The following is a 26,507-nucleotide window of genomic DNA, read 5'->3' on the forward strand; positions in this document are numbered from 1 at the left end:
CAAGGTCAACACGAGGTCATAGTCAAGATCTCCATTGTCGTGTTTGAGGTTGATGTCGTCGTCGTCGTCTCTTCCTCAATCTGCTGCAATGCATTCTGGTCACAGGGAGGTGGCAAGGTGGGCTGAAAGGTTGATAAGAGGACATCTGATTATGTCTGATCTAATAAAACATCTGATGTAGTAATGACACATCTAATTACAGAGTACTTGGACAGTACTTCCAAAATGGCAGTCCCACCTTCTCTAAATAGACATTCACCATATTCATGTCAGGTATGTTCTCATTAAAAAGTTGCAGGGACCGAGCAGGTGGACCAATAGAACGGGCCAGCAGAGTAAAATGAAGTGCAGTGAAAGCAGGTGGACCAATAGAACGGGCCAGCAGAGTAAAATGAGGTGCAACGACCGACAGAGGTGGACCAGTAGAACGGGCCAGCAGAGTAAAATGAGGTGCAGGGACCGAGCAGGTGGACCAGTAGAACGGGCCAGCAGAGTAAAATGAGGTGCAGTGAGAGCAGGTGGACCAGTAGAACGGGCCAGCAGAGTAAAATGAGGTGCAGTGAGAGCAGGTGGACCAATAGAACGGGCCAGCAGAGTAAAATGAGGTGCAGTGAGAGCAGGTGGACCAGTAGAACGGGCCAGCAGAGTAAAATGAGGTGCAGGGACCGAGCAGGTGGACCAGTAGAACGGGCCAGCAGAGTAAAATGAGGTGCAGGGACCGAGCAGGTGGACCAGTAGAACGGGCCAGCAGAGTAAAATGAGGTGCAGGGACCGAGCAGGTGGACCAGTAGAACGGGCCAGCAGAGTAAAATGAGGTGCAGTGAGAGCAGGTGGACCAGTAGAACGGGCCAGCAGAGTAAAATGAGGTGCAGTGAGAGCAGGTGGACCAGTAGAACGGGCCAGCAGAGTAAAATGAGGTGCAGTGAGAGCAGGTGGACCAGTAGAACGGGCCAGCAGAGTAAAATGAGGTGCAGGGACCGAGCAGGTGGACCAGTAGAACGGGCCAGCAGAGTAAAATGAAGTGCAGTGAAAGCAGGTGGACCAATAGAACGGGCCAGCAGAGTAAAATGAGGTGCAACGACCGACAGAGGTGGACCAGTAGAACGGGCCAGCAGAGTAAAATGAGGTGCAGGGACCGAGCAGGTGGACCAGTAGAACGGGCCAGCAGAGTAAAATGAGGTGCAGTGAGAGCAGGTGGACCAGTAGAACGGGCCAGCAGAGTAAAATGAGGTGCAGTGAGAGCAGGTGGACCAGTAGAACGGGCCAGCAGAGTAAAATGAGGTAAAATGAGGTGCAGGGACCGAGCAGGTGGACCAGTAGAACGGGCCAGCAGAGTAAAATGAGGTGCAGAGCAGGTGGACGGGCCAGCAGAGTAAAATGAGGTGCAGTGAGAGCAGGTGGACCAGTAGAACGGGCCAGCAGAGTAAAATGAGGTGCAACGACCGACAGAGGTGGACCAGTAGAACGGGCCAGCAGAGTAAAATGAGGTGCAGGGACCGAGCAGGTGGACCAGTAGAACGGGCCAGCAGAGTAAAATGAGGTGCAGGGACCGAGCAGGTGGACCAGTAGAATGGGCCAGCAGAGTAAAATGAGGTGCAGTGAGAGCAGGTGGACCAGTAGAACGGGCCAGCAGAGTAAAATGAGGTGCAGTGAGAGCAGGTGGACCAGTAGAACGGGCCAGCAGAGTAAAATGAGGTGCAGTGAGAGCAGGTGGACCAGTAGAACGGGCCAGCAGAGTAAAATGAGGTGCAGGGACCGAGCAGGTGGACCAGTAGAACGGGCCAGCAGAGTAAAATGAGGTGCAGTGAGAGCAGGTGGACCAATAGAACGGGCCAGCAGAGTAAAATGAGGTGCAGTGAGAGCAGGTGGACCAGTAGAACGGGCCAGCAGAGTAAAATGAGGTGCAGGGACCGAGCAGGTGGACCAGTAGAACGGGCCAGCAGAGTAAAATGAGGTGCAGGGACCGAGCAGGTGGACCAGTAGAACGGGCCAGCAGAGTAAAATGAGGTGCAGGGACCGAGCAGGTGGACCAGTAGAACGGGCCAGCAGAGTAAAATGAGGTGCAGTGAGAGCAGGTGGACCAGTAGAACGGGCCAGCAGAGTAAAATGAGGTGCAACGACCGACAGAGCAGGTGGACCAGTAGAACGGGCCAGCAGAGTAAAATGAGGTGCAGGGACCGAGCAGGTGGACCAGTAGAACGGGCCAGCAGAGTAAAATGACTTGGATACATTGGGAGGAGGGAGATTCTTATCGGACTCCTTTATGTTCTGTAGAAATGACTTACACTTGAGTCGGATGTAGCAGGGGTCACAGTAAGGCTTCCCGTTGCTGATTCTGATCTGGGCTCTGACCTCTGACCCTCCAAGTCGGCACCTGCAGTCCACACACTGAGGGAGAGGAGAAGATGGACTGTGAATCAGGAGAATCAACTAAAACACTGATTAGCATCATTCAACCAGTGATTACCAGCCCTACCACCGTGGCGCGAGAGTTAGCATTACCAGCCCTACCACCGTGGAGAGGGAGAGTTAGCATTACCAGCCCTACCACCGTGGAGGGGGAGAGTTAGCATTACCAGCCCTACCACCGTGGAGAGGGAGAGTTAGCATTACCAGCCCTACCACCGTGTGAGGAGAGAGTTAGCATTACCAGCCCTACCACCGTGTGGAGAGAGAGTTAGCATTACCAGCCCTACCACCGTGTGGAGAGAGAGTTAGCATTACCAGCCCTACCACCGTGTGGGGAGAGAGAGTTAGCATTACCAGCCCTACCACCGTGTGGAGAGAGAGTTAGCATTACCAGCCCTACCACCGTGTGAGGAGAGAGTTAGCATTACCAGCCCTACCACCGTGTGAGGAGAGAGTTAGCATTACCAGCCCTACCACCGTGTGGAGAGAGAGAGTTAGCATTACCAGCCCTACCACCGTGTGGGGAGAGAGAGTTAGCATTACCAGCCCTACCACCGTGTGGAGAGAGAGAGTTAGCATTACCAGCCCTACCACCGTGTGGAGAGAGAGAGTTAGCATTACCAGCCCTACCACCGTGTGGGGAGAAAGAGTTACCATTACCAGCCCTACCACCGTGTGGGGAGAGAGAGTTAGCATTACCAGCCCTACCACCGTGTGGGGAGAGAGAGTTAGCATTACCAGCCCTACCACCGTGTGGGGAGAGAGAGTTAGCATTACCAGCCCTACCACCGTGTGGGGAGAGAGTTAGCATTACCAGCCCTACAGTCTGCAAGCAGTGCAGGTGAAGCCAGTCAGTCAGTCTGCTACAGTGCCCAGGTGAAGCCAGTCAGTCAGTCTGCTACAGTGCCCAGGTGAAGCCAGTCAGTCAGTCTGCTACAGTGCCCAGGTGAAGCCAGTCAGTCAGTCTGCTACAGTGCCCAGGTGAAGCGAGTCAGTCTGCTACAGTGCCCAGGTGAAGCCAGTCAGTCAGTCTGCTACAGAGCCCAGGTGAAGCCAGTCAGTCAGTCTGCTACAGTGCCCAGGTGAAGCCAGTCAGTCAGTCTGCTACAGAGCCCAGGTGAAGCCAGTCAGTCAGTCTGCTACAGTGCCCATTAGCTCATGCTGTGAAAGGTGATGTGCTGACAGGTTTAGTAGAGGACCTCTCCTCCAACCAGGTGAATGGAGGTCCAGACCAGACTCTCACCTGAAAACAGGCCAGGTGGAAGCAGAGGTTCAGGGTCTCAATGACCATGGCAGCCCCTCTGCCCATAGGACACACACACACTGAACACACCTGACGAGAAGTCAGCACTCTGGAGGGAGAGAGGGGACGGGGACACACAGGAAGAAACAAACAGGATGAGAGGGGGATGACCGACTGATCCACAAGGTCTGGGGGTAAGATGAGAGAGATGACCGACTGATCCACAAGGTCTGGGGGTAAGATGAGAGAGATGACCGACTGATCCACAAGGTCTGGGGGTAAGATGAGAGAGATGACCGACTGATCCACAAGGTCTGGGGGTAAGATGATGAGAGAGGGGGATGACCGACTGATCCACAAGGTCTGGGGGTAAGATGAGAGAGAGGTCTGGGGGGATGACCGACTGATCCACAAGGTCTGGGGGTAAGATGAGAGAGGGGGATGACCGACTGATCCACAAGGTCTGGGGGTAAGATGAGAGGGGGATGACCGACTGATCCACAAGGTCTGGGGGTAAGATGAGAGGGGGATGACCGACTGATCCACAAGGTCTGGGGGTAAGATGAGAGGGGGATGACTGACTGATCCACAAGGTCTGGGGGTAAGATGAGAGAGAGGGGGTTGACTGATCCACAAGGTCTGGGGGTAAGATGAGAGAGAGGGGGATGACTGACTGATCCACAAGGTCTGGGGGTAGGATGAGAGGGGGATGACTGACTGATCCACAAGGTCTGGGGGAACATCCATTGAAAGCCTTGGTATACGGCTGGACGATGAGTTTCAAGTTCACCAGGAAGATAAGGGACGTTGTGAAAATAAAAACCCAATTTCAGTTGTGTCTAATGTATTATGACTACCAGCCCTATGACTTATTGTAATTTGCATGAAGCCCGTTCTCTGTTCCAGAGACTGTTTATCATGCATTCATCCTCGTTACTAATGACTAGTCACCTCTCTAATCTCCTCTCTGGGATCAGACTATGAGGAGACTACATCACTGAAACAAAAAGATTTGGAAAGTGTTCACACCCCTTGACTTCATCCACATTCTGTTACATTAAAGCCCGATAAAAGCCTGCCAACATGATTTCTTCCTCAATCTAAACACAAGACCCCATAGTGACATCACAAGACCCCATAGTGACATCAAGACCCCATAGTGACATCACAAGACCCCATAGTGACATCACAAGACCCCATAGTGACATCACAAGACCCCATAGTGACATCACAAGACCCCATAGTGACATCACAAGACCCCATAGTGACATCAAGACCCCATAGTGACATCAAGACCCCATAGTGACATCAAGACCCCATAGTGATCACAAGACCCCATAGTGACATCATCATGACATCAAGACCCCATAGTGACATCAAGACCCCATAGTGACATCAAGACCCCATAGTGACATCAAGACCCCATAGTGACATCAAGACCCCATAGTGACATCAAGACCCCATAGTGACATAGTGAATACAAGTTTTTAGACACCTTACAAAAAAACAGAAACACCTTATTTACAGAAGTATTCAGACAATTTGCTATGAGACTTGAAATTGATCATCCTAAAGATCTGTCTACAAGTTGATTGGAAGTTCACCTGTGGTAAATTAAATAGATTGGACATGATTTGGAAAGACACCTGTCTATAAGGTCAGAGCAAAAACCAAGCCATGAGGTCAAAGGAATTGTCCGTAGAGCTCTGAGACAGGATTGTGTCGAGGCACAGATCTGGGGAAAGGGTACCCACAAATTCTGCAGCATTGAAGTACCCCAAGAACACAGTGGCCTCCATCGTTTCTTAAATGGTAGAAGTTTGGAACCACCAAGACTCTTCCTATATCTGGCTGCCTGGCCAAACTGAGCAATCGGGGGAAAAGGGCCTTGGCCAGGGAGGTGACCAAGAACCAGATGGTCACTGACAGAGCTCCAGAGTTCCTCTGTGGAGATGAGAGAACCTTCCAGAAGGACAACCATCTCTGCCGCACTCCACCAATCAGGCCTTTATGGTAGAGTGGCCAGACAGAAGCTACTCCTCAGTAAGACACATGACAGCCTGAGTTTGCCAAAAGGCACCTAAAGGACACTCAGACCGTGAGAAACAAGATTCTCTGGTCTGATGAAACCAAGATTGAACTATTTGGCCTGAATGCCAAGCATCACATCTGTAGGAAACCTGGCACCGTCCCTACGGTGAAGCTTGGTGGTGGCAGCATCACGTCTGGAGAACACCAAGCTTCGCCGTAGTGACGGTGCCAGGTTTCCTACAGACGTGATGCTGCCACCACCAATGCTTCGCCGTAGGGACGGTGCCAGGTTTCCTACAGATGTGATGTTGCCACCACCAAGCTTCGCCGTAGGGACGGTGCCAGGTTGTGGCAACATCACATCTGTAGGAAACCTGGCACCGTCCCTACGGCGAAGCATGGTGGTGGCAGCATCACGTCTGTAGGAAACCTGGCACCATCTCTACGGTGAAGCATGGTGGTGGCAGCATCATGCTGAGGGGATGTTTTTCAACGGCAGGGACTGAGAGACTAGTCTGGATCGAGGGAAAGATGAACGGAGCGAAGTGCTCAGGACCTCTGACTGGAGTGAAAGTTCACACAGCCAAGACAACACAGCAGTGGCTTCGGGACAGCTCTCTCGTCATATCCAAGAAGACTCGAGGCTGTAATCGCTGCCACAGATGCCTTCAACAAAGTCCTGATTAAAGGGTCTGAATACTTAAGTAAATGAGTAATCTTTAATAAAAGTGGAAAAAAAATGTTTGTCATTATGGGGTATTGTAATGTCATTATGGGGGTGATGTCATTATGGGGTATTGATGTCATTATGGGGTATTGTGATGTCATTATGGGGTATTGTGATGTCATTATGGGGTATAGATATGATGAGGGGGAAAAAATGATTTAATCCATTTTTGAACAAGGCTGTAATGTAACAAAGTCAAGGGCTCTGAACGCTTTCAAAATGCACTGTACATTTTAAACATACAAACACAAGTCCTGATTGGTCCATTACCGGTGGTGTTGCTGTGAGACGGGTCGTGATTCGCCGGTGGCGGGTTCCTCTCCGGTGTTGGGCGGGGGGGAAGATGTGCTGAAGGGGCGGGGCCAGGTAGGGCTGTGCTTCTGGGTCCCGTTGGAGTAACCCCCCAGGGCCACACCCATGCTGTGCCGGGAGGAGGGGGTGCGGTACGGGGCGGAGAAACCCAGGGAGGAGTGGGGGCGTTGGGGGTTGGAGAGCAGGGTGGAAGAAGAGGGAAGGTTGTCCAGAGAGTCGTACCTGCCGAGAGGACAGATGGAGAGGTCAAATAACAGGTCACGTAGAGAGAGGTACGGTCCAAATGGCACACCCCCTCCTATCTCCTCATAGGCCCTCGCCGGTTACTGGGTTGCCAACCCCCCCCTACCTCCTCAAAGGCCCTCGCCGGTTAGCTGGTTGTTTGTTGTCAGAGGTGGAGCGTTGTCGTATCCAGCTGTTGTCGGTCAGCAGAGCGGTCCTCTTCCTCATCTCGTCCAGGATCTGTTGCCTCTCAGCCTCTACTAACGACATGCTCTGAGGAGGCTTCCTCCTAGCGACCTCCCTGGTAGCGCCTAATAACCAACCGGAGAGCAGAGTCACGACGGTATAACCAATCATAGTCCGTGCAGAAAGACCAATAAAAAGGACAGTCATTTGAGCAATGTCCAACAATATTATTCCAACAACCAAAAAAACAAATCCCTCACATTACAGAAAGGTGAGGAGTCATTACCCTGGTCCTCGGCTAAATGAGAGGACTGGTTAGAGTCATTACCCTGGTCCTCGGCTAAATGAGAGGACTGGTTAGAGTCATTACCCTGGTCCTCGGCTAAATGAGAGGACTGGTTAGAGTCATTACCCACCCCACCCATTACCCTAAATGAGAGGACCATTACCCTGGTCTCCTGAGGACTCGGCTAAATGAGAGGACTGCTTAGAGTCATTACCCACCCCAGTCTCCCTGGGCCTCGGCTAAATGAGAGGAAAAATGAGAGGACTGGTTAGAGTCATTACCCACCCCTGTCTCCCTGGGCCTCGGCTAAATGAGAGGACTGGTTAGAGTCATTACCCACCCCTGTCTCCCTGGGCCTCGGCTAAATGAGAGGACTGGTTAGAGTCATTACCCACCCCACCCGTCTCCCTGGGCCTCGGCTAAATGAGAGGACTGGTTAGAGTCATTACCCACCCCACCCCTGTCTCCCTGGGCTAAATGAGAGGACTGCTTAGAGTCATTACCCAAGTCTCCCTGGGCCTCGGCTAAATGAGAGGACTGGTTAGAGTCACCCCTGTCTCCTGGGCCCACTAAATGAGAGGACCCACCCCTGTCTCCCTGAGCCTCAGCTAAATGAGAGGACTGGTTAGAGTCATTACCCACCCCACCCCCGTCTCCCTGGGCATCAGCTAAATGAGAGGACCGGTTAGAGTCATTACCCACCCCTGTCTCCCTGGGCCTCAGCTAAATGAGAGGACTGGTTAGAGTCATTACCCACCCCACCCCCGTCTCCCTGGGCATCAGCTAAATGAGAGGACTGGTTAGAGTCATTACCCACCCCACCCCCGTCTCCCTGGGCCTCAGCTAAATGAGAGGACTGGTTAGAGTCATTACCCACCCAGTCTCCCTGGGCCTCGGCTAAATGAGATGACTGGTTAGAGTCATTTACCCACCCGTCTCCCTGGGCCTCGGCTAAATGAGAGGACTGGTTAGAGTCATTACCCACCCCACCCCTGTCTCCCTGAGCCTCAGCTAAATGAGAGGACTGGTTAGAGTCATTACCCACCCCCTGGAGCCTCAGCTAAATGAGAGAGGACTGGTTAGAGTCAGTCCACCCACCCAGTCCCCTGTCTCGCTGGGACTCAGCTAAATGAGAGGACCGGTTAGTGTCATTACCCACCCCTGTCTCCCTGAGCCTCAGCTAAATGAGAGGACTGGTTAGAGTCATTACCCACCCCACCCCTGTCTCCCTGGGCCTGGGCTAAATGAGAGAACTGGTTAGGGTCATTACCCACCCCACCCCTGTCTCCCTGGGCCTGGGCTAAATGAGAGGACTGGTTAGTCATTACCCACCCCACCCCTGTCTCCCTGGGCCTCAGCTAAATGAGAGGACTGGTTAGAGTCATTACCCACCCCACCCCCTGGGCCTCAGCTAAATGAGAGGACTGGATAGAGTCATTACCCACCCCACCCCTGTCTCCCTGGGACTCAGCTAAATGAGAGGACTGGTTAGAGTCATTACCCACCCCTGTCTCCCTGAGCCTCAGCTAAATGAGAGGACTGGTTAGAGTCATTACCCACCCCACCCCTGGGCCTCGGCTAAATGAGAGGACTGGTTAGAGTCATTACCCACCCCACCCCTGTCTCCCTGAGCCTCAGCTAAATGAGAGGACTGGTTAGAGTCATTACCCACCCCACTCCAGTCCAGTCTCCCTGAGCCTCAGCTAAATGAGAGGACTGGTTAGAGTCATTTACCCACCAGTCTCCCTGGGCCTCGGCTAAATGAGAGGACTGGTTAGAGTCATTACCCACCCAGTCTCCCTGGGCCTCGGCCCTGGGAGTCATTACCCACCCCTGTCTCGCTGGGACTCAGCTAAATGAGAGGAGTGTCATTACCCACCCTGTCTCCCTGAGCCTCAGCTAAATGAGAGGACTGGTTAGAGTCATTACCCACCCCACCCCTGTCTCCCTGGGCCTGGGCTAAATGAGAGAACTGGTTAGGGTCATTACCCACCCCACCCCTGTCTCCCTGGGCCTGGGCTAAATGAGAGGACTGGTTAGTCATTACCCACCCCACCCCTGTCTCCCTGGGCCTCAGCTAAATGAGAGGACTGGTTAGAGTCATTACCCACCCCACCCCCTGGGCCTCAGCTAAATGAGAGGACTGGATAGAGTCATTACCCACCCCACCCCTGTCTCCCTGGGACTCAGCTAAATGAGAGGACTGGTTAGAGTCATTACCCACCCCTGTCTCCCTGAGCCTCAGCTAAATGAGAGGACTGGTTAGAGTCATTACCCACCCCACCCCCTGGGCCTCGGCTAAATGAGAGGACTGGTTAGAGTCATTACCCACCCCACCCCTGTCTCCCTGAGCCTCAGCTAAATGAGAGGACTGGTTAGAGTCATTACCCACCCCACTCCAGTCCAGTCTCCCTGAGCCTCAGCTAAATGAGAGGACTGGTTAGAGTCATTTACCCACCAGTCTCCCTGGGCCTCGGCTAAATGAGAGGACTGGTTAGAGTCATTACCCACCCAGTCTCCCTGGGCCTCGGCTAAATGAGATGACTGGTTAGAGTCATTACCCACCCCTGTCTCGCTGGGACTCAGCTAAATGAGAGGACCGGTTAGTGTCATTACCCACCCCTGTCTCCCTGAGCCTCAGCTAAATGAGAGGACTGGTTAGAGTCATTACCCACCCCACCCCTGTCTCCCTGGGCCTGGGCTAAATGAGAGAACTGGTTAGGGTCATTACCCACCCCACCCCTGTCTCCCTGGGCCTGGGCTAAATGAGAGGACTGGTTAGTCATTACCCACCCCACCCCTGTCTCCCTGGGCCTCAGCTAAATGAGAGGACTGGTTAGAGTCATTACCCACCCCACCCCCTGGGCCTCAGCTAAATGAGAGGACTGGATAGAGTCATTACCCACCCCACCCCTGTCTCCCTGGGACTCAGCTAAATGAGAGGACTGGTTAGAGTCATTACCCACCCCTGTCTCCCTGAGCCTCAGCTAAATGAGAGGACTGGTTAGAGTCATTACCCACCCCACCCTGGGCCTCGGCTAAATGAGAGGACTGGATAGAGTCATTACCCACCCCACCCCTGTCTCCCACCCTGAGAGGACTGGTTAGAGTCATTACCCACCCCTGTCTCCCTGAGCCTCAGCTAAATGAGAGGACTGGTTAGTCATTCCCCACCCCAAGGCCTCGGCTAAATGAGAGGACTGGTTAGAGTCATTACCCACCCCACCCCCTGGGCCTCGGCTAAATGAGAGGACTGGATAGAGTCATTACCCACCCCACCCCCGTCTCCCTGGGCCTCAGCTGAATGAGAGGACTGGTTAGAGTCACTACCCACCCCAGGCTAAATGAGAGGACTGGTTAGGTCATTACCCACCCCACCCCTGTCTCCCTGGGCCTAGGGTAAATGAGGCCTGGTTAGATTTGACCAACATGGTGTAAAGTGCATCAACATCAAGGCTGGGTTTGGAATGGGGAACCCACTCATTAAACAGAGGGACAGTCAACAGCAGAGTCTGACCTTTCACCTCCTGTCTGTGGAAACCCTCCAGCGATGGGGAGGACTTGGATTTCATCCTGATCAACAAACACACAAGTCTGTCAGGTTATACAACACCCTGCAGTACTCACACACAAGACCACACCCTGCAGTACTCACACACAAGACCACACCCTGCAGTACTCACACACAAGACCACACCCTCCAGTACACACAAGACAACACCCTGCAGTACTCACACACAAGACCACACCCTGCAGTACTCACACACAAGACAACACCCTGCAGTACTCACACACAAGACCACACCCTGCAGTACTCACACACAAGACCACACCCTGCAGTACTCACACACAAGACCACACCCTGCAGTACTCACACACAAGACCACACCCTGCAGTACTCACACACAAGACCACACCCTGCAGTACTCACACACAAGACCACACCCTGCAGTACTCACACACAAGACAACACCCTGCAGTACTCACACACAAGACAACACCCTGCAATACTCACACACAAGACCACACCCTGCAATACTCACACACAAGTCTGTCAGATTATACAAGACAACACCCTGCAATACTCACACAAGTCTGTCAGGTTATACAAGACAACACCCTGCAGTACTCACACACAAGTCTGTCAGGTTATACAAGACAACACCCTGCAGTACTCACACATACAAACACTGAGCACAACTAGTCATACGAATATCACACAATTCATTGACAGTTTGTCATCACAAAGGTGCACTCCCAAGCCCCCTAGCTTGGTGAAACCATAGGAGTCTCTAGTACTGACTGACCTGTCAGCTATAGATAGCTGGGTGAAACCATAGGAGTACCCAGACCTGGAGGCAGAGGCAGCAGAGGAGGCAGCCAGGACAGGGAGAGAGGACAGAACACAAATGGCAGGGTGAGAGGACAGAGCACAAATGGCAGGGCGAGAGGACAGGGCGAGAGGGCAGGGCGAGAGGACAGGGCACAAATGGCAGGGCGAGAGGACAGGGCACAAATGGCAGGGCGAGAGGACAGGGCACAAATGGCAGGGCGAGAGGACAGGGCACAAATGGCAGGGCGAGAGGACAGGGCACAAATGGCAGGGCGAGAGGACAGGGCGAGAGGGCAGGGCGAGAGGACAGGGCGAGAGGACAGGGCGAGAGGACAGGGCGAGAGGACAGGGCGAGAGGACAGGGCACAAATGGCAGGGCGAGAGGACAGGGCGAGAGGACAGAGCACAAATGGCAGGGTGAGAGGACAGAGCGAGAGGACAGAGCGAGGGACAGAGCGAGGGACAGAGCGAGGGACAGAGCGAGGGACAGAGCACAAATGGCAGGGTGAGAGGACAGGGCGAGAGGACAGGGCGAGAGGACAGGGCACAAATGGCAGGGCGAGAGGACAGGGCGAGAGGACAGGGCGCAAATGGCAGGGTGAGAGGACAGAGCGAGAGGACAGAGCACAAATGGCAGGGCGAGAGGACAGGGTGAGAGGACAGAGCACAAATGGCAGGGCGAGAGGACAGGGCACAAATGGCAGGGCGAGAGGACAGGGCGAGAGGACAGGGTGAGAGGACAGGGTGAGAGGACAGAGCACAAATGGCAGGGTGAGAGGACAGGGTGAGAGGACAGAGCACAAATGGCAGGGTGAGAGGACAGGGTGAGAGGACAGGGCGAGAGGACAGGGCGCAAATGGCAGGGCGAGAGGACAGGGCGAGAGGACAGGGCGAGAGGACAGAGCACAAATGGCAGGGCGAGAGGACAGGGCGAGAGGACAGGGCACAAATGGCAGGGTGAGAGGACAGGGCGAGAGGACATTCACAGCAGAGTCAATTTGCAGACAGCAGACAGCTTGTTAGACAGCAACCAGCTAGGTTGTGACTGACTGGTCCACAAATCACCTTGAAATCATAAACTAGTCATTATTTGTAGATAAGTCAGTCACAATTTACCCACAATGCATCAAGGAATTGTTTCTCTTGAGCAGTAGTGCCACTGGGCAGAGGGACGCCTTTAAAACATCACCAGAACTAAATAATGTGGTCTTCCTCACCAATTATCTCCTTCTCCTTCTTTCAACCCACAATGCACTGGGCAGAGGGACGCCTTTAAAACATCACCAGAACTAAATAATGTGGTCTTCCTCACCAATTATCTCCTTCTGTCACTTCAGTCTCCTCTTCCAGCTTCCTCCCTTGAGGACGAGGCTCCTCCCTTCTCCCGTCAAAAACAACCTTTTGATTGGATGCCACATGGGCAACAGAGGGCATGGGCTGGCTCAAGGCTGGCTGAGGACTGGCAAGGCTAGCGATCCCATTGGTCATCTCTCCTGAACTCTCCATGTTCGGTGTGGATGATTTGACACAAGGGACTACGTATCCCACGATGCATCTGGACGGTAGAGGATCAGGAGTCACCTCAGCCTGCCTGTATACCTCCACCCCTGCCTCCTCCTGGGCCTGTTGCCACTCAGCATCCAGTCTCTCTTGGTCCTGACGGTACTTCTCCTGTACAACATCACACAAGACAACTGTCCAATCAGCTTCCTCAGACTACGGGTAAGTTTAGCCCAGAATTGGTTATTTATCATAACAGACATGGGGCACGAACAGGTCCAATGGAAGCAGTTCCACACTGAATCACTGAAGTCAAAGATCAGTGGCATTTGCTCAGTGTGGTTCTAGGCTAAGTGGGCTTTACTCAGTGTGGTTCCAGGCTAAGCGGGCTTTACTCAGTGTGGTTCCAGGCTAAGCGGGCTTTACTCAGTGTGGTTCCAGGCTAAGCGGGCTTTGCTCAGTGTGGTTCCAGGCTAAGCGGGCTTTGCTCAGTGTGGTTCCAGGCTAAGCGGGCTTTGCTCAGTGTGGTTCCAGGCTAAGCGGGCTTTGCTCAGTGTGGTTCCAGGCTAAGCGGGCTTTGCTCAGTGTGGTTCCAGGCTAAGAGGGCTTTACTCAGTGTGGTTCCAGGCTAAGAGGGCTTTGCTCAGTGTGGTTCCAGGCTAAGCGGGATGTATGTCTTCCTGACCTGTAGGAGGCGCTCCTGCTCCTCCTGCCACTTCTCCTGCCTCCTCCTCTCTTCCTCGGGGTCCCAGGACCAACTGGAGGGGGAGGTGCTGAGGGACGGCACCTGGAGCTGGAGGACATCCCAGAATATTACACACCACCCCCCCAATACTCAGTCACAACACACACCCTTAAGAGCCAGTGTTCCCCCATCTTGTTCCTATGACTTACATCAGATATTGCCGACGCCGATCCTCCTAACAGAGTGAGAGAGGGGGAGGAGAGAGGGGGAGAGAGAGTGAGAGAGGGGGAGAGAGAGTGAGAGAGGGGGAGAGAGAGTGAGAGAGGGGGAGAGAGAGTGAGAGAGGGGGAGAGAGAGAGAGAGAGGGGAGAGAGAGAGAGAGAGAGAGAGAGAGAGAGAGAGAGAGAGAGAGAGAGGGGGAGAGAGAGAGAGAGAGAGGGAGAGAGAGAGAGAGAGGGGGAGAGGGAGAGAGAGAGAGGGGAGAGAGAGAGAGAGAGGGGAGAGAGAGAGAGAGAGGGGAGAGAGAGAGAGAGAGGGGGAGAGAGAGAGAGAGAGAGAGGGGGAGAGAGAGAGAGAGCGAGGAGAAAAGGGGGGGAGAGAGTGTGTGTTAACAGTCAGCCAATGTGAGAATAAATGTTTGCCCAAATCGGGCTCACTTATAATATCACCACATCTATCATCATTCTATTTATGATTTAATCAGAGAGCACTGCAAACCAAGCACCCAATAGAGCCTTCTGAATGAATCAGAGAGCACCGCAAACCAAGAACCCAATAGAGCCTTCTGGGTGAATTAGAGCACTGCAAACCAAGAACCCAATAGAGCCTTCTGAATTAATCAGAGCACTGCAAACCATGAACCCAATAGAGCCTTCTGAATGAATCAGGGAGCACTGCAAACCAAGGGTCCAATAGAGCCTTCTGGGTGAATTAGAGCACTGCAAACCAAGAACCCAATAGAGCCTTCTGAATGAATCAGAGCACTGCAAACCATGAACCCAATAGAGCCTTCTGGGTGTATCAGGAAGCACTGCAAACCAAGGGTCCAATAGAGCCTTCTGAATTAATCAGAGCACTGCAAACCAAGCACCCAATAGAGCCTTCTGGGTGTATCAGGAAGCACTGCAAACCATGAACCCAATAGAGCCTTCTGAATGAATCAGAGCACTGCAAACCATGAACCCAATAGAGCCTTCTGGGTGTATCAGGAAGCACTGCAAACCAAGGGTCCAATAGAGCCTTCTGAATTAATCAGAGCACTGCAAACCAAGGACCCAATAGAGCCTTCTGAATGATCTCAAACCACAGCTCCAATCAGCTGACATTCACACACACTGACTACGTAGTAATCAACGAATCACAGAGCTGCTTGGGAGTGATGGTCCAGATACTGGAATGTTGTTGCTTCAACTTCAGAGCACTGCACACACACACTCACCACACAGGTAGACCATAGAGCTGACTCCTGGTGAGGCTGAGGAGAAAGAACTGCATTATGACGCCGCCAGCTACAGGGACAGACTGGGTCACCAGGGACAGACTGGGTCACCAGGGACAGACTGGGTCACCAGGGACAGACTGGGTCACCAGGGACAGACTGGGTCACCAGGGACAGACTGGGTCACCAGGGACAGACTGGGTCACCAGGGACAGACTGGGTCACCAGGAGAGGTCCCGTCTCCAGCTATAGATGAGGTCTATGTGACCAACAAAACCATCTTTGTATTCCCAGTCATGTGAAATCCATCAATTAGGGCCTAATGAATTTGATTCACTTAAATGAACTAAAATCATTGCGTTTATATTTGAGTTTAATATATATATATGAGCAGCAGATTCGAGGACAAACAAGCAAATCACCCGAGTTGATTTAATCAACAAAGCAAAAATGCATAAATGGCTTTAATGACTAATGGAATATAAAAGCAACAAGCCCCAGCCAACAACAAAGCCTGGCGACAGACATTAACATTGACTGTTACCTTCCTGATTAAAGAACTCTGCTCTCCTTTTCTGGGTTTTCAAAACAATCAGATCGTGTTCTACACAGAGGGGAAACAGGAAGTGTGAAAGAGAAGAGGAAGTGAGAGAGTAACTGAGTTTCCGTAGAGTAACATCCGGGAACTACCAGGAAACTGAAAAAAATAATAATCTTCACAGTCATTTCAAAGATACATCGTCTTCAAAGTGTTCATACTCCTGGACTTATTCCACATTTTATTGTGTTACAGCCTGAATTCAAAATTGACTAAATAGATCACACACACACACACACACACACAACCCCATAATGACAAAGTGTTTTTATAAATGTTTGTAAATGTAATGTAGAAATCTAATTTCCGTAAGTATTCACACCCCCTGAGTCAATTCATGTTAGAGAGTCACCTTTGGCAGCGATCACAGCTGTGAGTCTAAGAGATTTACACACTTGGATTTCACAATATATATATCTACATTATTTAAATTCCCCCCTCTCTCTCTCTCTTGTTGATCATTGCTAGACAATCATTTAAGTCCTGCCATATATTTTCCAGCTGATTTTAAGTGAAAACTTTAAGCTAGTCCGGAACATTCCGTCTTGGTAAGCAACTCCAGTCTACATTTGGCCTTAGGTTATAGTCATGTGGAAACTTGTTCCTCTCCCAGTGTCTGGTGGAAGCTGTCCCTCTCGGATTTTGCCTGTGCTGATGACAAGCATACCCATAACATGATGCAGCCCCCTCTATGGTTGAACATATGGAGAGCGGAAGTCTGATGTGTCCCAAACATTAACTTTTCAGGACAATAAATTCATTATTTGTCGTCATTTTTGTTGCATGTTTTAGATTTTTTTTTTATTCTATACAGACTTCCTTCTCTTTGCTCCGTCATTTACTGGTTAGTATTGTGGAGTAACAACCATGTTGATCCATCCTCAGTTCTCTCCTATCACAGCCATTAAACTCGAACTGTTTTAAAGTCACCATTGGCGGCATGGTGAAATCCCTGAGTGGTTTCCTTCCTCTTCGGCAACTGAGTTAGGAAGAACGCCTGTATCTTTGTAGTGACTGGATGTATTGATACACCATCCAAAGTGTGATTAATAACTTCACTTTCCTCAAAGGGATATTCAATGTCTACTTTTTATTTATTTCTACCCATCTACCAATAGGTGGTCTTTGTGGTTGGAAAACCTCCCTGGTCTTTGTGGTTGGAAAACCTCCCTGGTCTTTGTGGTTGGAAAACCTCCCTGGTCTTTGTGGTTGGAAAACCTCCCTGGTCTTTGTGGTTGGAAAACCTCCCTGGTCTTTGTGGTTGGAAAACCTCCCTGGTCTTTGTGGTTGGAAAACCTCCCTGGTCTTTGTGGTTGGAAAAAACCTCCCTGGTCTTTGTGGTTGGTCCCTGGTCTTTGTGGTTGGAAAACCTCCCTGGTCTTTGTGGTTGGAAAACCTCCTGGTCTTTGTGGTTGGAAAACCTCCCTGGTCTTTGTGGTTGGAAAACCTCCTGGTCTTTGTGGTTGGAAAACCTCCCTGGTCTTTGTGGTTGGAAAACCTCCTGGTCTTTGTGGTTGGAAAACCTCCTGGTCTTTGTGGTTGGAAAACCTCCCTGGTCTTTGTGGTTGGAAAACCTCCTGGTCTTTGTGGTTGGAAAACCTCCCTGGTCTTTGTGGTTGGAAAACCTCCCTGGTCTTTGTGGTTGGAAACCTCCTGGTCTTTGTGGTTGGAAAACCTCCCTGGTCTTTGTGGTTGGAAAACCTCCCTGGTCTTTGTGGTTGGAAACCTCCTGGTCTTTGTGGTTGGAAAAACCTCCCTGGTCTTTGTGGTTGGAAAACCTCCCTGGTCTTTGTGGTTGGAAACCTCCTGGTCTTTGTGGTTGGAAAACCTCCTGGTCTTTGTGGTTGGAAAACCTCCCTGGTCTTTGTGGTTGGAAAACCTCCCTGGTCTTTGTGGTTGGAAACCTCCTGGTCTTTGTGGTTGGAAACCTCCCTGGTCTTTGTGGTTGGAAAACCTCCTGGTCTTTTGTGGTTGGAAAACCTCCCTGGTCTTTGTGGTTGGAAAACCTCCCTGGTCTTTGTGGTTGGAAAACCTCCCTGGTCTTTGTGGTTGGAAAACCTCCCTGGTCTTTGTGGTTGGAAAACCTCCCTGGTCTTTGTGGTTGAAAACCTCCTGGTCTTTGTGGTTGGAAAACCTCCCTGGTCTTTGTGGTTGGAAAACCTCCCTGGTCTTTGTGGTTGGAAAACCTCCTGGTCTTTGTGGTTGGAAAACCTCCTGGTCTTTGTGGTTGGAAAACCTCCCTGGTCTTTGTGGTTGGAAAACCTCCTGGTCTTTGTGGTTGGAAACCTCCTGGTCCTGGAAAACCTCCTGGTCTTTGTGGTTGGAAAACCTCCCTGGTCTTTGTGGTTGGAAAACCTCCCTGGTCTTTGTGGTTGGAAACCTCCCTGGTCTTTGTGGTTGGAAAACCTCCCTGGTCTTTGTGGTTGAAAACCTCCCTGGTCTTTCCCTGGTGGTTGGAAACCTCCCTGGTCTTTGTGGTTGGAAAACCTCCCTGGTCTTTGTGGTTGGAAAAACCTCCTGGTCTTTGTGGTTGGAAACCCTCCCTGGTCTTTGTGGTTGGAAAACCTCCTGGTTGGAAACCTCCCTGGGTCTCTTGGGAAAACCTGGTTTTTGGAAAAACCTCCCTGGTCTTTGTGGTTGGAAAACCTCCTGGTCTTTGTGGTTGGGAAACCTCCTGGTCTTTGTGGTTGGAAAACCTCCCTGGTCTTTGTGGTTGGAAACCTCCCTGGTCTTTGTGGTTGGAAAACCTCCTGGTCTTTGTGGTTGGAAACCTCCCTGGTCTTTGTGGTTGGAAAACCTCCCTGGTCTTTGTGGTTGGGAAAACTCCCTGGTCTTTGGTTGGAAAACCTCCCTGGTCTTTTGTGGTTGGAAAACCTCCTGGTCTTTGTGGTTGGAAAACCTCCCTGGTCTTTGGTTGGAAACCTCCCTGGTCTTTGTGGTTGGAAAACCTCCTGGTCTTTGTGGTTGGAAAACCTCCCTGGTCTTTGTGGTTGGAAAAACTCCTGGTCTTTGTGGTTGGAAAACCTCCTGGTCTTTGTGGTTGGAAAACCTCCCTGGTCTTTGTGGTTGGAAAACCTCCCTGGTCTTTTGTGGTTGGTTGGAAAACCTCCTGGTCTTTGTGGTTGAAACCTCCTGGTCTTTGGTTGGAGCCTCCCTGGTCTTTGTGGTTGGAAACCTCCTGGTCTTTGTGGTTGGAAACCTCCTGGTCTTTGTGGTTGGAAAACCTCCTGGTCTTTGTGGTTGGAAAACCTCCTGGTCTTTGTGGTTGGAAAACCTCCCTGGTCTTTGTGGTTGGAAAACCTCCTGGTCTTTGTGGAAACCTCCCTGGTCTTTGGAAAACCTCCTGGTCTTTTGTGGTTTGGTCTTTGTTGGTTGGAAAACCTCCCTGGTCTTTGTGGTTGGAAAAAAACCTCCCTGGTCTTTGTGGTTGGAAAACCTCCCTGGTCTTTGTGGTTGGAAACCTCCCTGGTCTTTGTGGTTGGAAAACCTCCCTGGTCTTTGTGGTTGGAAAACCTCCTGTCTTTGTGGTTGGAAACCTCCCTGGTCTTTGTGGTTGGAAAACCTCCCTGGTCTTTTTGTGGTTGGAAAACCTCCTGGTCTTTGTGGTTGGAAAACCTCCCTGGTCTTTGTGGTTGGAAAACTGGTCTCCCTGGTCTTTTGTGGTTGGAAAACCTCCCTGGTCTTTGTGGTTGGAAAACTCCCCTGGTCTTTGTGGTTGGAAAACTGGTCTGGAAACCCCTGGTCTTTGTGGTTGGAAAACCTCCTGGTCTTTGTGGTTGGAAAACCTCCCTGGTCTTTGTGGTTGGAAAACCTCCCTGGTCTTTGTGGTTGGAAAACCTCCCTGGTCTTTGTGGTTGGAAACCTCCCTGGTCTTTGTGGTTGGAAAACCTCCTGGTCTTTGTGGTTGGAAAACCTCCCTGGTCTTTGTGGTTGGAAAACCTCCCTGGTCTTTGTGGTTGGAAAACCTCCTGGTCTTTGTGGTTGGAAAAAACCTCCCTGGTCTTTGTGGTTGGAAAACCTCCCTGGTCTTTGTGGTTGGAAAACCTCCCTGGTCTTTGTGGTTGGAAAACCTCCTGGTCTTTGTGGTTGGGAAAACCTCCCTGGTCTTTGTGGTTTTGTGGTTGGAAACCTCCCTGGTCTTTGTGGTTGGAAAACCTCCTGGTCTTTGTGGTTGGAAAACCTCCTGGTCTTTGTGGTTGGAAAACCCCTGGTCTTTGTTGGAAACCTCCTGGTCTTTGTGGTTGGAAAACCTCCTGGTCTTTTGGTTGGAAACCTCCTGGTCTTTGTGGTTGGAAGAACCTCCCTGGTCTTGTGGCTGGAAACCTCCCTGGTCTTTGTGGTTGGAAAACCTCCCTGGTCTTTGTGGTTGGAAAAAAAACCTCCCTGGTCTGGAAAACCTCTTTGTGGTTGGAAAACCTCCCTGGTCTTTGTGGTTGGAAAACCTCCCTGGTCTTTGTGGTTGGAAAACCTCCCTGGTCTTTGTGGTTGGAAAACCCTGGTCTTTGTGGTTGGAAAACCTCCTGGTCTTTGTGGTTGGAAAACCTCCCCTGGTCTTTGTGGTTGGAAAACCTCCCTGGTCTTTGTGGTTGGAAAACCTCCCTGGTCTTTGTGGTTGGAAAACCTCCCTGGTCTTTGTGGTTGGAAAACCTCCCTGGTCTTTGTGGTTGGAAAACCTCCCTGGTCTTTGTGGTTGGAAAGCCTCCTGGTCTTTGTGGTTGGAAAACCTCCCTGGTCTTTGTGGTTGGAAAACCTCCCTGGTCTTTGTGGTTGGAAAACCTCCCTGGTCTTTGTGGTTGGAAAACCTCCCTGGTCTTTGTGGTTGGAAAACCTCCCTGGTCTTTGTGGTTGGAAACCTCCTGGTCTTTGTGGTTGGAAAACCTCCCTGGTCTTTTGGTTGGAAAACCTCCTGGTCTGTTTGGAAAACCTCCCTGGTCTTTGTGGTTGGAAAACCTCCTGGTCTTTGTGGTTGGAAACCTCCCTGGTCTTTGTGGTTGGAAAACCTCCTGGTTTGTGGTTGGAAAACCTCCCTGGTCTTTGTGGTTGGAAAACCTCCTGGTCTTTGTGGTTGGAAAACCTCCTGGTCTTGTGGTTGGAAAACCTCCCTGGTCTTTGTGGTTGGAAAGCCTCCTGGTCTTTGTGGTTGGAAAACCTCCCTGGTCTTTGTGGTTGGAAAACCTCCCTGGTCTTTGTGGTTGGAAAACCTCCCTGGTCTTTGTGGTTGGAAAACCTCCTGGTCTTTGTGGTTGGAAAACCTCCCTGGTCTTTGTGGTTGGAAACCTCCCTGGTCTTTGTGGTTGGAAAACCTCCCTGGTCTTTGTGGTTGGAAAACCTCCCTGGTCTTTGTGGTTGGAAAACCTCCCTGGTCTTTGTGGTTGGAAAACCTCCCTGGTCTTTGTGGTTGGAAAACCTCCTGGTCTTTGTGGTTGGAAAACCTCCTGGTCTTTGTGGTTGGAAAACCTCCCCTGGAAAACCTCCTGGTCTTTGTGGTTGGAAAACCTCCTGGTCTTTGTGGTTGGAAAACCTCCCTGGTCTTTGTGGTTGGAAACCTCCTGGTCTTTGGTTGGAAAACCTCCTGGTCTTTGTGGTTGGAAAACCTCCCTGGTCTTTGTGGTTGGAAAACCTCCCTGGTCTTTGTGGTTGGAAAACCTCCCTGGTCTTTGTGGTTGGAAAACCTCCCTGGTCTTTGTGGTTGGAAACCTCCCTGGTCTTTTGTGGTTGGAAAACCTCCCTGGTCTTTGTGGTTGGAAAACCTCCCTGGTCTTTGTGGTTGGAAAACCTCCTGGTCTTTGTGGTTGGAAAACCTCCCTGGTCTTTGTGGTTGGAAAACCTCCCTGGTCTTGTGGTTGGAAAACCTCCCTGGTCTTTGTGGTTGGAAAACCTCCCTGGTCTTTGTGGTTGGAAAACCTCCCTGGTCTTTGTGGTTGGAAAACCTCCCTGGTCTTTGTGGTTGGAAACCTCCTGGTCTTTGTGGTTGGAAAACCTCCCTGGTCTTTGTGGTTGGAAAACCTCCTGGTCTTTGTGGTTGGAAAACCTCCCTTTGTGGTTGGGTCTTTGTGGTTGGAAAACCTCCCTGGTCTTTGTGGTTGGAAAACCTCCCTGGTCTTTGTGGTTGGAAAACCTCCCTGGTCTTTGTGGTTGGAAAACCTCCTGGTCTTTGTGGTTGGAAAACCTCCTGGTCTTTGTGGTTGGAAAACCTCCCTGGTCTTTGTGGTTGGAAAACCTCCCTGGTCTTTGTGGTTGGAAAACCTCCTGGTCTTTGTGGTTGGAAACCTCCCTGGTCTTTGTGGTTGGAAAACCTCCCTGGTCTTTGTGGTTGACCTCCCTGGTCTTTGTGGTTGGAAAACCTCCCTGGTCTTTGTGGTTGAAAAACCTCCCTGGTCTTTGTGGTTGAAAAACCTCCCTGGTCTTTGTGGTTGGAAAACCTCCCTGGTCTTTGTGGTTGGAAAACCTCCCTGGTCTTTGTGGTTGGAAAACCTCCCTGGTCTTTGTGGTTGAAAAACCTCCCTGGTCTTTGTGGTTGAAAAACCTCCCTGGTCTTTGTGGTTGGAAGCCTCCCTGGTCTTTGTGGTTGGAAAACCTCCCTGGTCTTTGTGGTTGGAAAACCTCCTGGTCTTTGTGGTTGGAAAACCTCCTGGTCTTTGTGGTTGGAAAACCTCCCTGGTCTTTGTGGTTGGAAAACCTCCTGGTCTTTGTGGTTGGAAAACCTCCTGGTCTTTGTGGTTGGAAAACCTCCCTGGTCTTTGTGGTTGGAAAACCTCCTGGTCTTTGTGGTTGGAAAACCTCCCTGGTCTTTGTGGTTGGAAAACCTCCCTGGTCTTTGTGGTTGGAAAACCTCCCTGGTCTTTGTGGTTGAAAACCTCCCTGGTCTTTGTGGTTGGAAAACCTCCCTGGTCTTTGTGGTTGGAAAACCTCCTGGTCTTGTGGTTGGAAAACCTCCCTGGTCTTTGTGGTTGGAAAACCTCCCTGGTCTTTGTGGTTGGAAAACCTCCCTGGTCTTTGTGGTTGGAAACCTCCCTGGTCTTTGTGGTTGGAAAACCTCCCTGGTCTTTGTGGTTGGAAAACCTCCCTGGTCTTTGTGGTTGGAAAACCTCCTGGTCTTTGTGGTTGGAAACCTCCCTGGTCTTTGTGGTTGGAAAACCTCCCTGGTCTTTGTGGTTGGAAAACCTCCTGGTCTTTGTGGTTGGAAAACCTCCTGGTCTTTGTGGTTGGAAAACCTCCCTTTGTGGTTGGAAAACCTCCTTGGTCTTTGTGGCTGGAAAACCTCCCTGGTCTTTGTGGTTGGAAAACCTCCCTGGTCTTTGTGGTTGGAAAACCTCCCTGGTCTTTGTGGTTGGAAACCTCCCTGGTCTTTGTGGTTGGAAAACCTCCCTGGTCTTTGTGGTTGGAAACCTCCCTGGTCTTTGTGGTTGGAAACCTCCCTGGTCTTTGTGGTTGGAAAACCTCCCTGGTCTTTGTGGTTGAAAAACCTCCCTGGTCTTTGTGGTTGAAAAACCTCCCTGGTCTTTGTGGTTGAAAAACCTCCCTGGTCTTTGTGGTTGGAAAACCTCCCTGGTCTTTGTGGTTGGAAAACCTCCCTGGTCTTTGTGGTTGGAAAACCTCCCTGGTCTTTGTGGTTGGAAAACCTCCCTGGTCTTTGTGGTTGGAAAACCTCCCTGGGTGGTCTTTGTGGTTGGAAAACCTCCTGGTCTTTGTGGTTGGAAAACCTCCCTGGTCTTTGTGGTTGGAAAACCTCCTGGTCTTGTGGTTGAAAACCTCCCTGGGTGGTTGGAAAACCTCCCTGGTCTTTGTGGTTGGAAAACCTCCTGGTCTTTGTGGTTGGAAAACCTCCCTGGTCTTTGTGGTGGTTGGAAACCTCCTGGTCTTTGGTCTTTGTGGTTGGAAAACCTCCCTGGTCTTTGTGGTTGGAAACCTCCCTGGTCTTTGTGGTTGGAAACCTCCCTGGTCTTTGTGGTTGGAAACCTCCTGGTCTTTGTGGTTGGAAAACCTCCCTGGTCTTTGTGGTTGGAAAACCTCCCTTTGTGGTTGGAAATTGTGGTTGGGAAAACCTCCCTGGTCTTTGTGGTTGGAGCCTCCTGGTCTTTGTGGTTGGAAAACCTCCCTGGTCTTTGTGGTTGGACAACTTCCTGGTTGTGGTTGGAAACCTCCCTGGTCTTTGTGGTTGGAAAACCTCCTGGTCATTGTGGTTGGAAAACCTCCTGGTCATTGTGGTTGGAAAACTCCCTGGTCTTTGTGGTTGGAAAACCTCCTGGTCATTGTGGTTGGAAAACCTCCTGGTCTTTGTGGTTGGAAAAACCTCCTGGTCATTGTGGTTGGAAACCTCCTGGTCTTTGTGGTTGGAAACCTCCTGGTCTTTGTGGTTGGAAAACCTCCCTGGTCTTTGTGGTTGGAAAACCTCCCTGGTCTTTGGTTGGAAAACCTCCCTGGTCTTTGTGGTTGGAAAACTCCTGGTCTTTGTGGTTGGAAAACCTCCCTGGTCTTTGTGGTTGGAAAACCTCCCTGGTCTTTGTGGTTGGAAACCTCCTGGTCTTTGTGGTTGGAAAACCTCCCTGGTCTTTGTGGTTGGAAAAACCTCCCTGGTCTTTGTGGTTGGAAAACCTCCCTGGTCTTTGTGGTTGGAAACCTCCCTGGTCTTTGTGGTTGGAAAACCTCCTGGTCTTTGTGGTTGGAAAACCTCCCTGGTCTTTGTGGTTGGAAAACCTCCCTGGTCTTTGTGGTTGGAAAACCTCCCTGGTCTTTGTGGTTGGAAAAGGTGGTGATTATTTATTTAATGTTCAATGTTAAAAAAAACCACTATAAATCGCACATAGTGAGAGAATATTTTTTGCTCCTGAACTTATTTAGGCCATAACAAAAGGATCGAATAGTTATTGACCAAAGTCACTTCAGCAATTAATTTATTTTATGAATTTCTCAAAAAACAAAAAAAATCTCAAAACATAATTACACCGACATTATGGGATGTTGTGTAAGGCCAGTGACATAAAACCTCCATTTTATCCATTTTAAATTCAGACTCACAAAATGTGGACAAAGTCAAGGGGTGTGAATACTTCCTGAAGACACTGTCAAGCAGGATAGATCACAACCTGTCCTCTTCATTTGATTGGTCCTTTCCCAAAGATGGGATTCATGTGGACTGCCAGTAGGAACACACAGCCAAGGCTACACACACTGAAGGCACTGTCAAGTCCCAGTCCATTCATTCATTACCTTTACTTCGGACAGTCAGAGGATCGTCCTGAAAACCTCCCTTCCTGCTCTTAGAGGTCACCACCTAAGAGAAGGGAAAAGACACCAAGAGATTTACATTCGTTTGTAACCTGTTTCCTTCATCACTCATATCATGTCAGTAAATGCATTAAGAGATGTCAATACTGGTCGTATGACGAAAAAAAAAAAAAAGGAAAGGCACACATTGACCTCTTGTCCGTTGATCTGGGCCAGTTTCACCATCGTTGCATCTCCGCTGGTATCAGTTGGACCTGTAAGTGTCAGAGCACCACTGGTCAGATGGATGATCGAGGCCCGGTTTCACAGGGCCTCTGACCCAGTCCGTCACAACACAGGCCCCGGTCCCACAGGGCCTCTGACCCAGTCCGTCACAACACAGGCCCCGGTCCCACAGGGCCTCTGACCCAGTCCGTCACAACACAGGCCCCGGTCCCACAGGGCCTCTGAACCAGTCCGTCACAAGACAGGCCCCGGTCCCACAGGGCCTCTGAACCAGTCCGTCACAAGACAGGCCCCGGTCCCACAGGGCCTCTGAACCAGTCCGTCACAAGACAGGCCCCGGTCCCACAGGGCCTCTGACCCAGTCCGTCACAAGACAGGCCCCGGTCCCACAGGGCCTCTGACCCAGTCCGTCATTAACACAGGCCCCGGTCCCACAGGGCCTCTGACCCAGTCCGTCACAACACAGGCCCCGGTCCCACAGGGCTCTGACCCAGTCCGTCACAACACAGGCCCCGGTCCCACAGGGCCTCTGACCCAGTCCGTCACAACACAGGCCCCGGTCCCACAGGGCCTCTGACCCAGTCCGTCACAACACAGGCCCCGGTCCCACAGGGCCTCTGACCCAGTCCGTCACAACACAGGCCCCGGTCCCACAGGGCCTCTGACCCAGTCCGTCACAACACAGGCCCCGGTCCCACAGGGCCTCTGACCCAGTCCGTCACAACACAGGCCCCGGTCCCACAGGGTCCTCTGACCCAGTCCGTCCAACACAGGCCCAGTCCCACAGGGCCTGGACCCAGTCCCCAACACAGGGGTCCCACAGGGCTCTGACCCAGTCCGTCACAACACGGTCCCGGTCCCACAAAGGGTTTACAAACATTGATTCACAAAATCAGTAGACACACTACAGGACGGCAAGTGGTGAGGGACCCAAGAGCTCCCCAGGTCAGGGGGGAAGTGGTGAGGACAAACAGAGCTCCCAGCAGGTCAGGGGGGGAAGTTGAGGGACAAACAGAGCTCCCAGCAGGTCAGTGGTGAGGGACAAACAGAGCTCCCAGCAGGTCAGGGGGAAGTGGTGAGGGAC

The 26,507-nt window shown here is 51.3% G+C and overlaps 1 protein-coding gene across 1 annotated transcript; it reads right to left on the minus strand.

Annotated features, from left to right (window-relative positions):
* On the minus strand, positions 1-25,464 carry LOC135568166 (LIM domain only protein 7-like). Its single transcript, XM_065015140.1, has 14 exons — positions 25,391-25,464; positions 25,181-25,244; positions 15,917-15,976; positions 15,373-15,408; positions 14,144-14,169; positions 13,935-14,042; positions 13,062-13,420; positions 11,724-11,768; positions 10,934-10,989; positions 7,072-7,255; positions 6,681-6,944; positions 3,653-3,761; positions 2,286-2,388; positions 1-122 (listed from the first exon to the last, which is right to left on the minus strand). Exons 1-14 carry the CDS (start codon positions 25,421-25,423, stop codon positions 100-102), a joined length of 1,470 nt encoding a protein of 489 aa, XP_064871212.1. The 5' UTR covers positions 25,424-25,464; the 3' UTR covers positions 1-99.
* Between the last annotated feature and the right edge of the window lie 1,043 nt (positions 25,465-26,507).

Source organism: Oncorhynchus nerka, unplaced genomic scaffold (assembly GCF_034236695.1).
Source record: "Oncorhynchus nerka isolate Pitt River unplaced genomic scaffold, Oner_Uvic_2.0 unplaced_scaffold_1660, whole genome shotgun sequence".
NCBI classification, from domain to species: domain Eukaryota; kingdom Metazoa; phylum Chordata; class Actinopteri; order Salmoniformes; family Salmonidae; genus Oncorhynchus; species Oncorhynchus nerka.

What these genes read in the sequence shown, in the direction of transcription:
- LOC135568166 (XM_065015140.1), bottom strand. Translation starts at nt 25,423, where the DNA reads ATGGTGAAACTGGCCCAGATCAACGGACAAGAG. An exon ending in AGAGTTCTTTAATCAGGAAG is followed by an intron (nt 15,409 to 15,916) that starts GTAACAGTCAAT and finishes CTTTCTCCTCAG; the next exon opens with CCTCACCAGGAGTCAGCTCT. An exon ending in CGGCGTCGGCAATATCTGAT is followed by an intron (nt 14,043 to 14,143) that starts GTAAGTCATAGG and finishes GATGTCCTCCAG; the next exon opens with CTCCAGGTGCCGTCCCTCAG.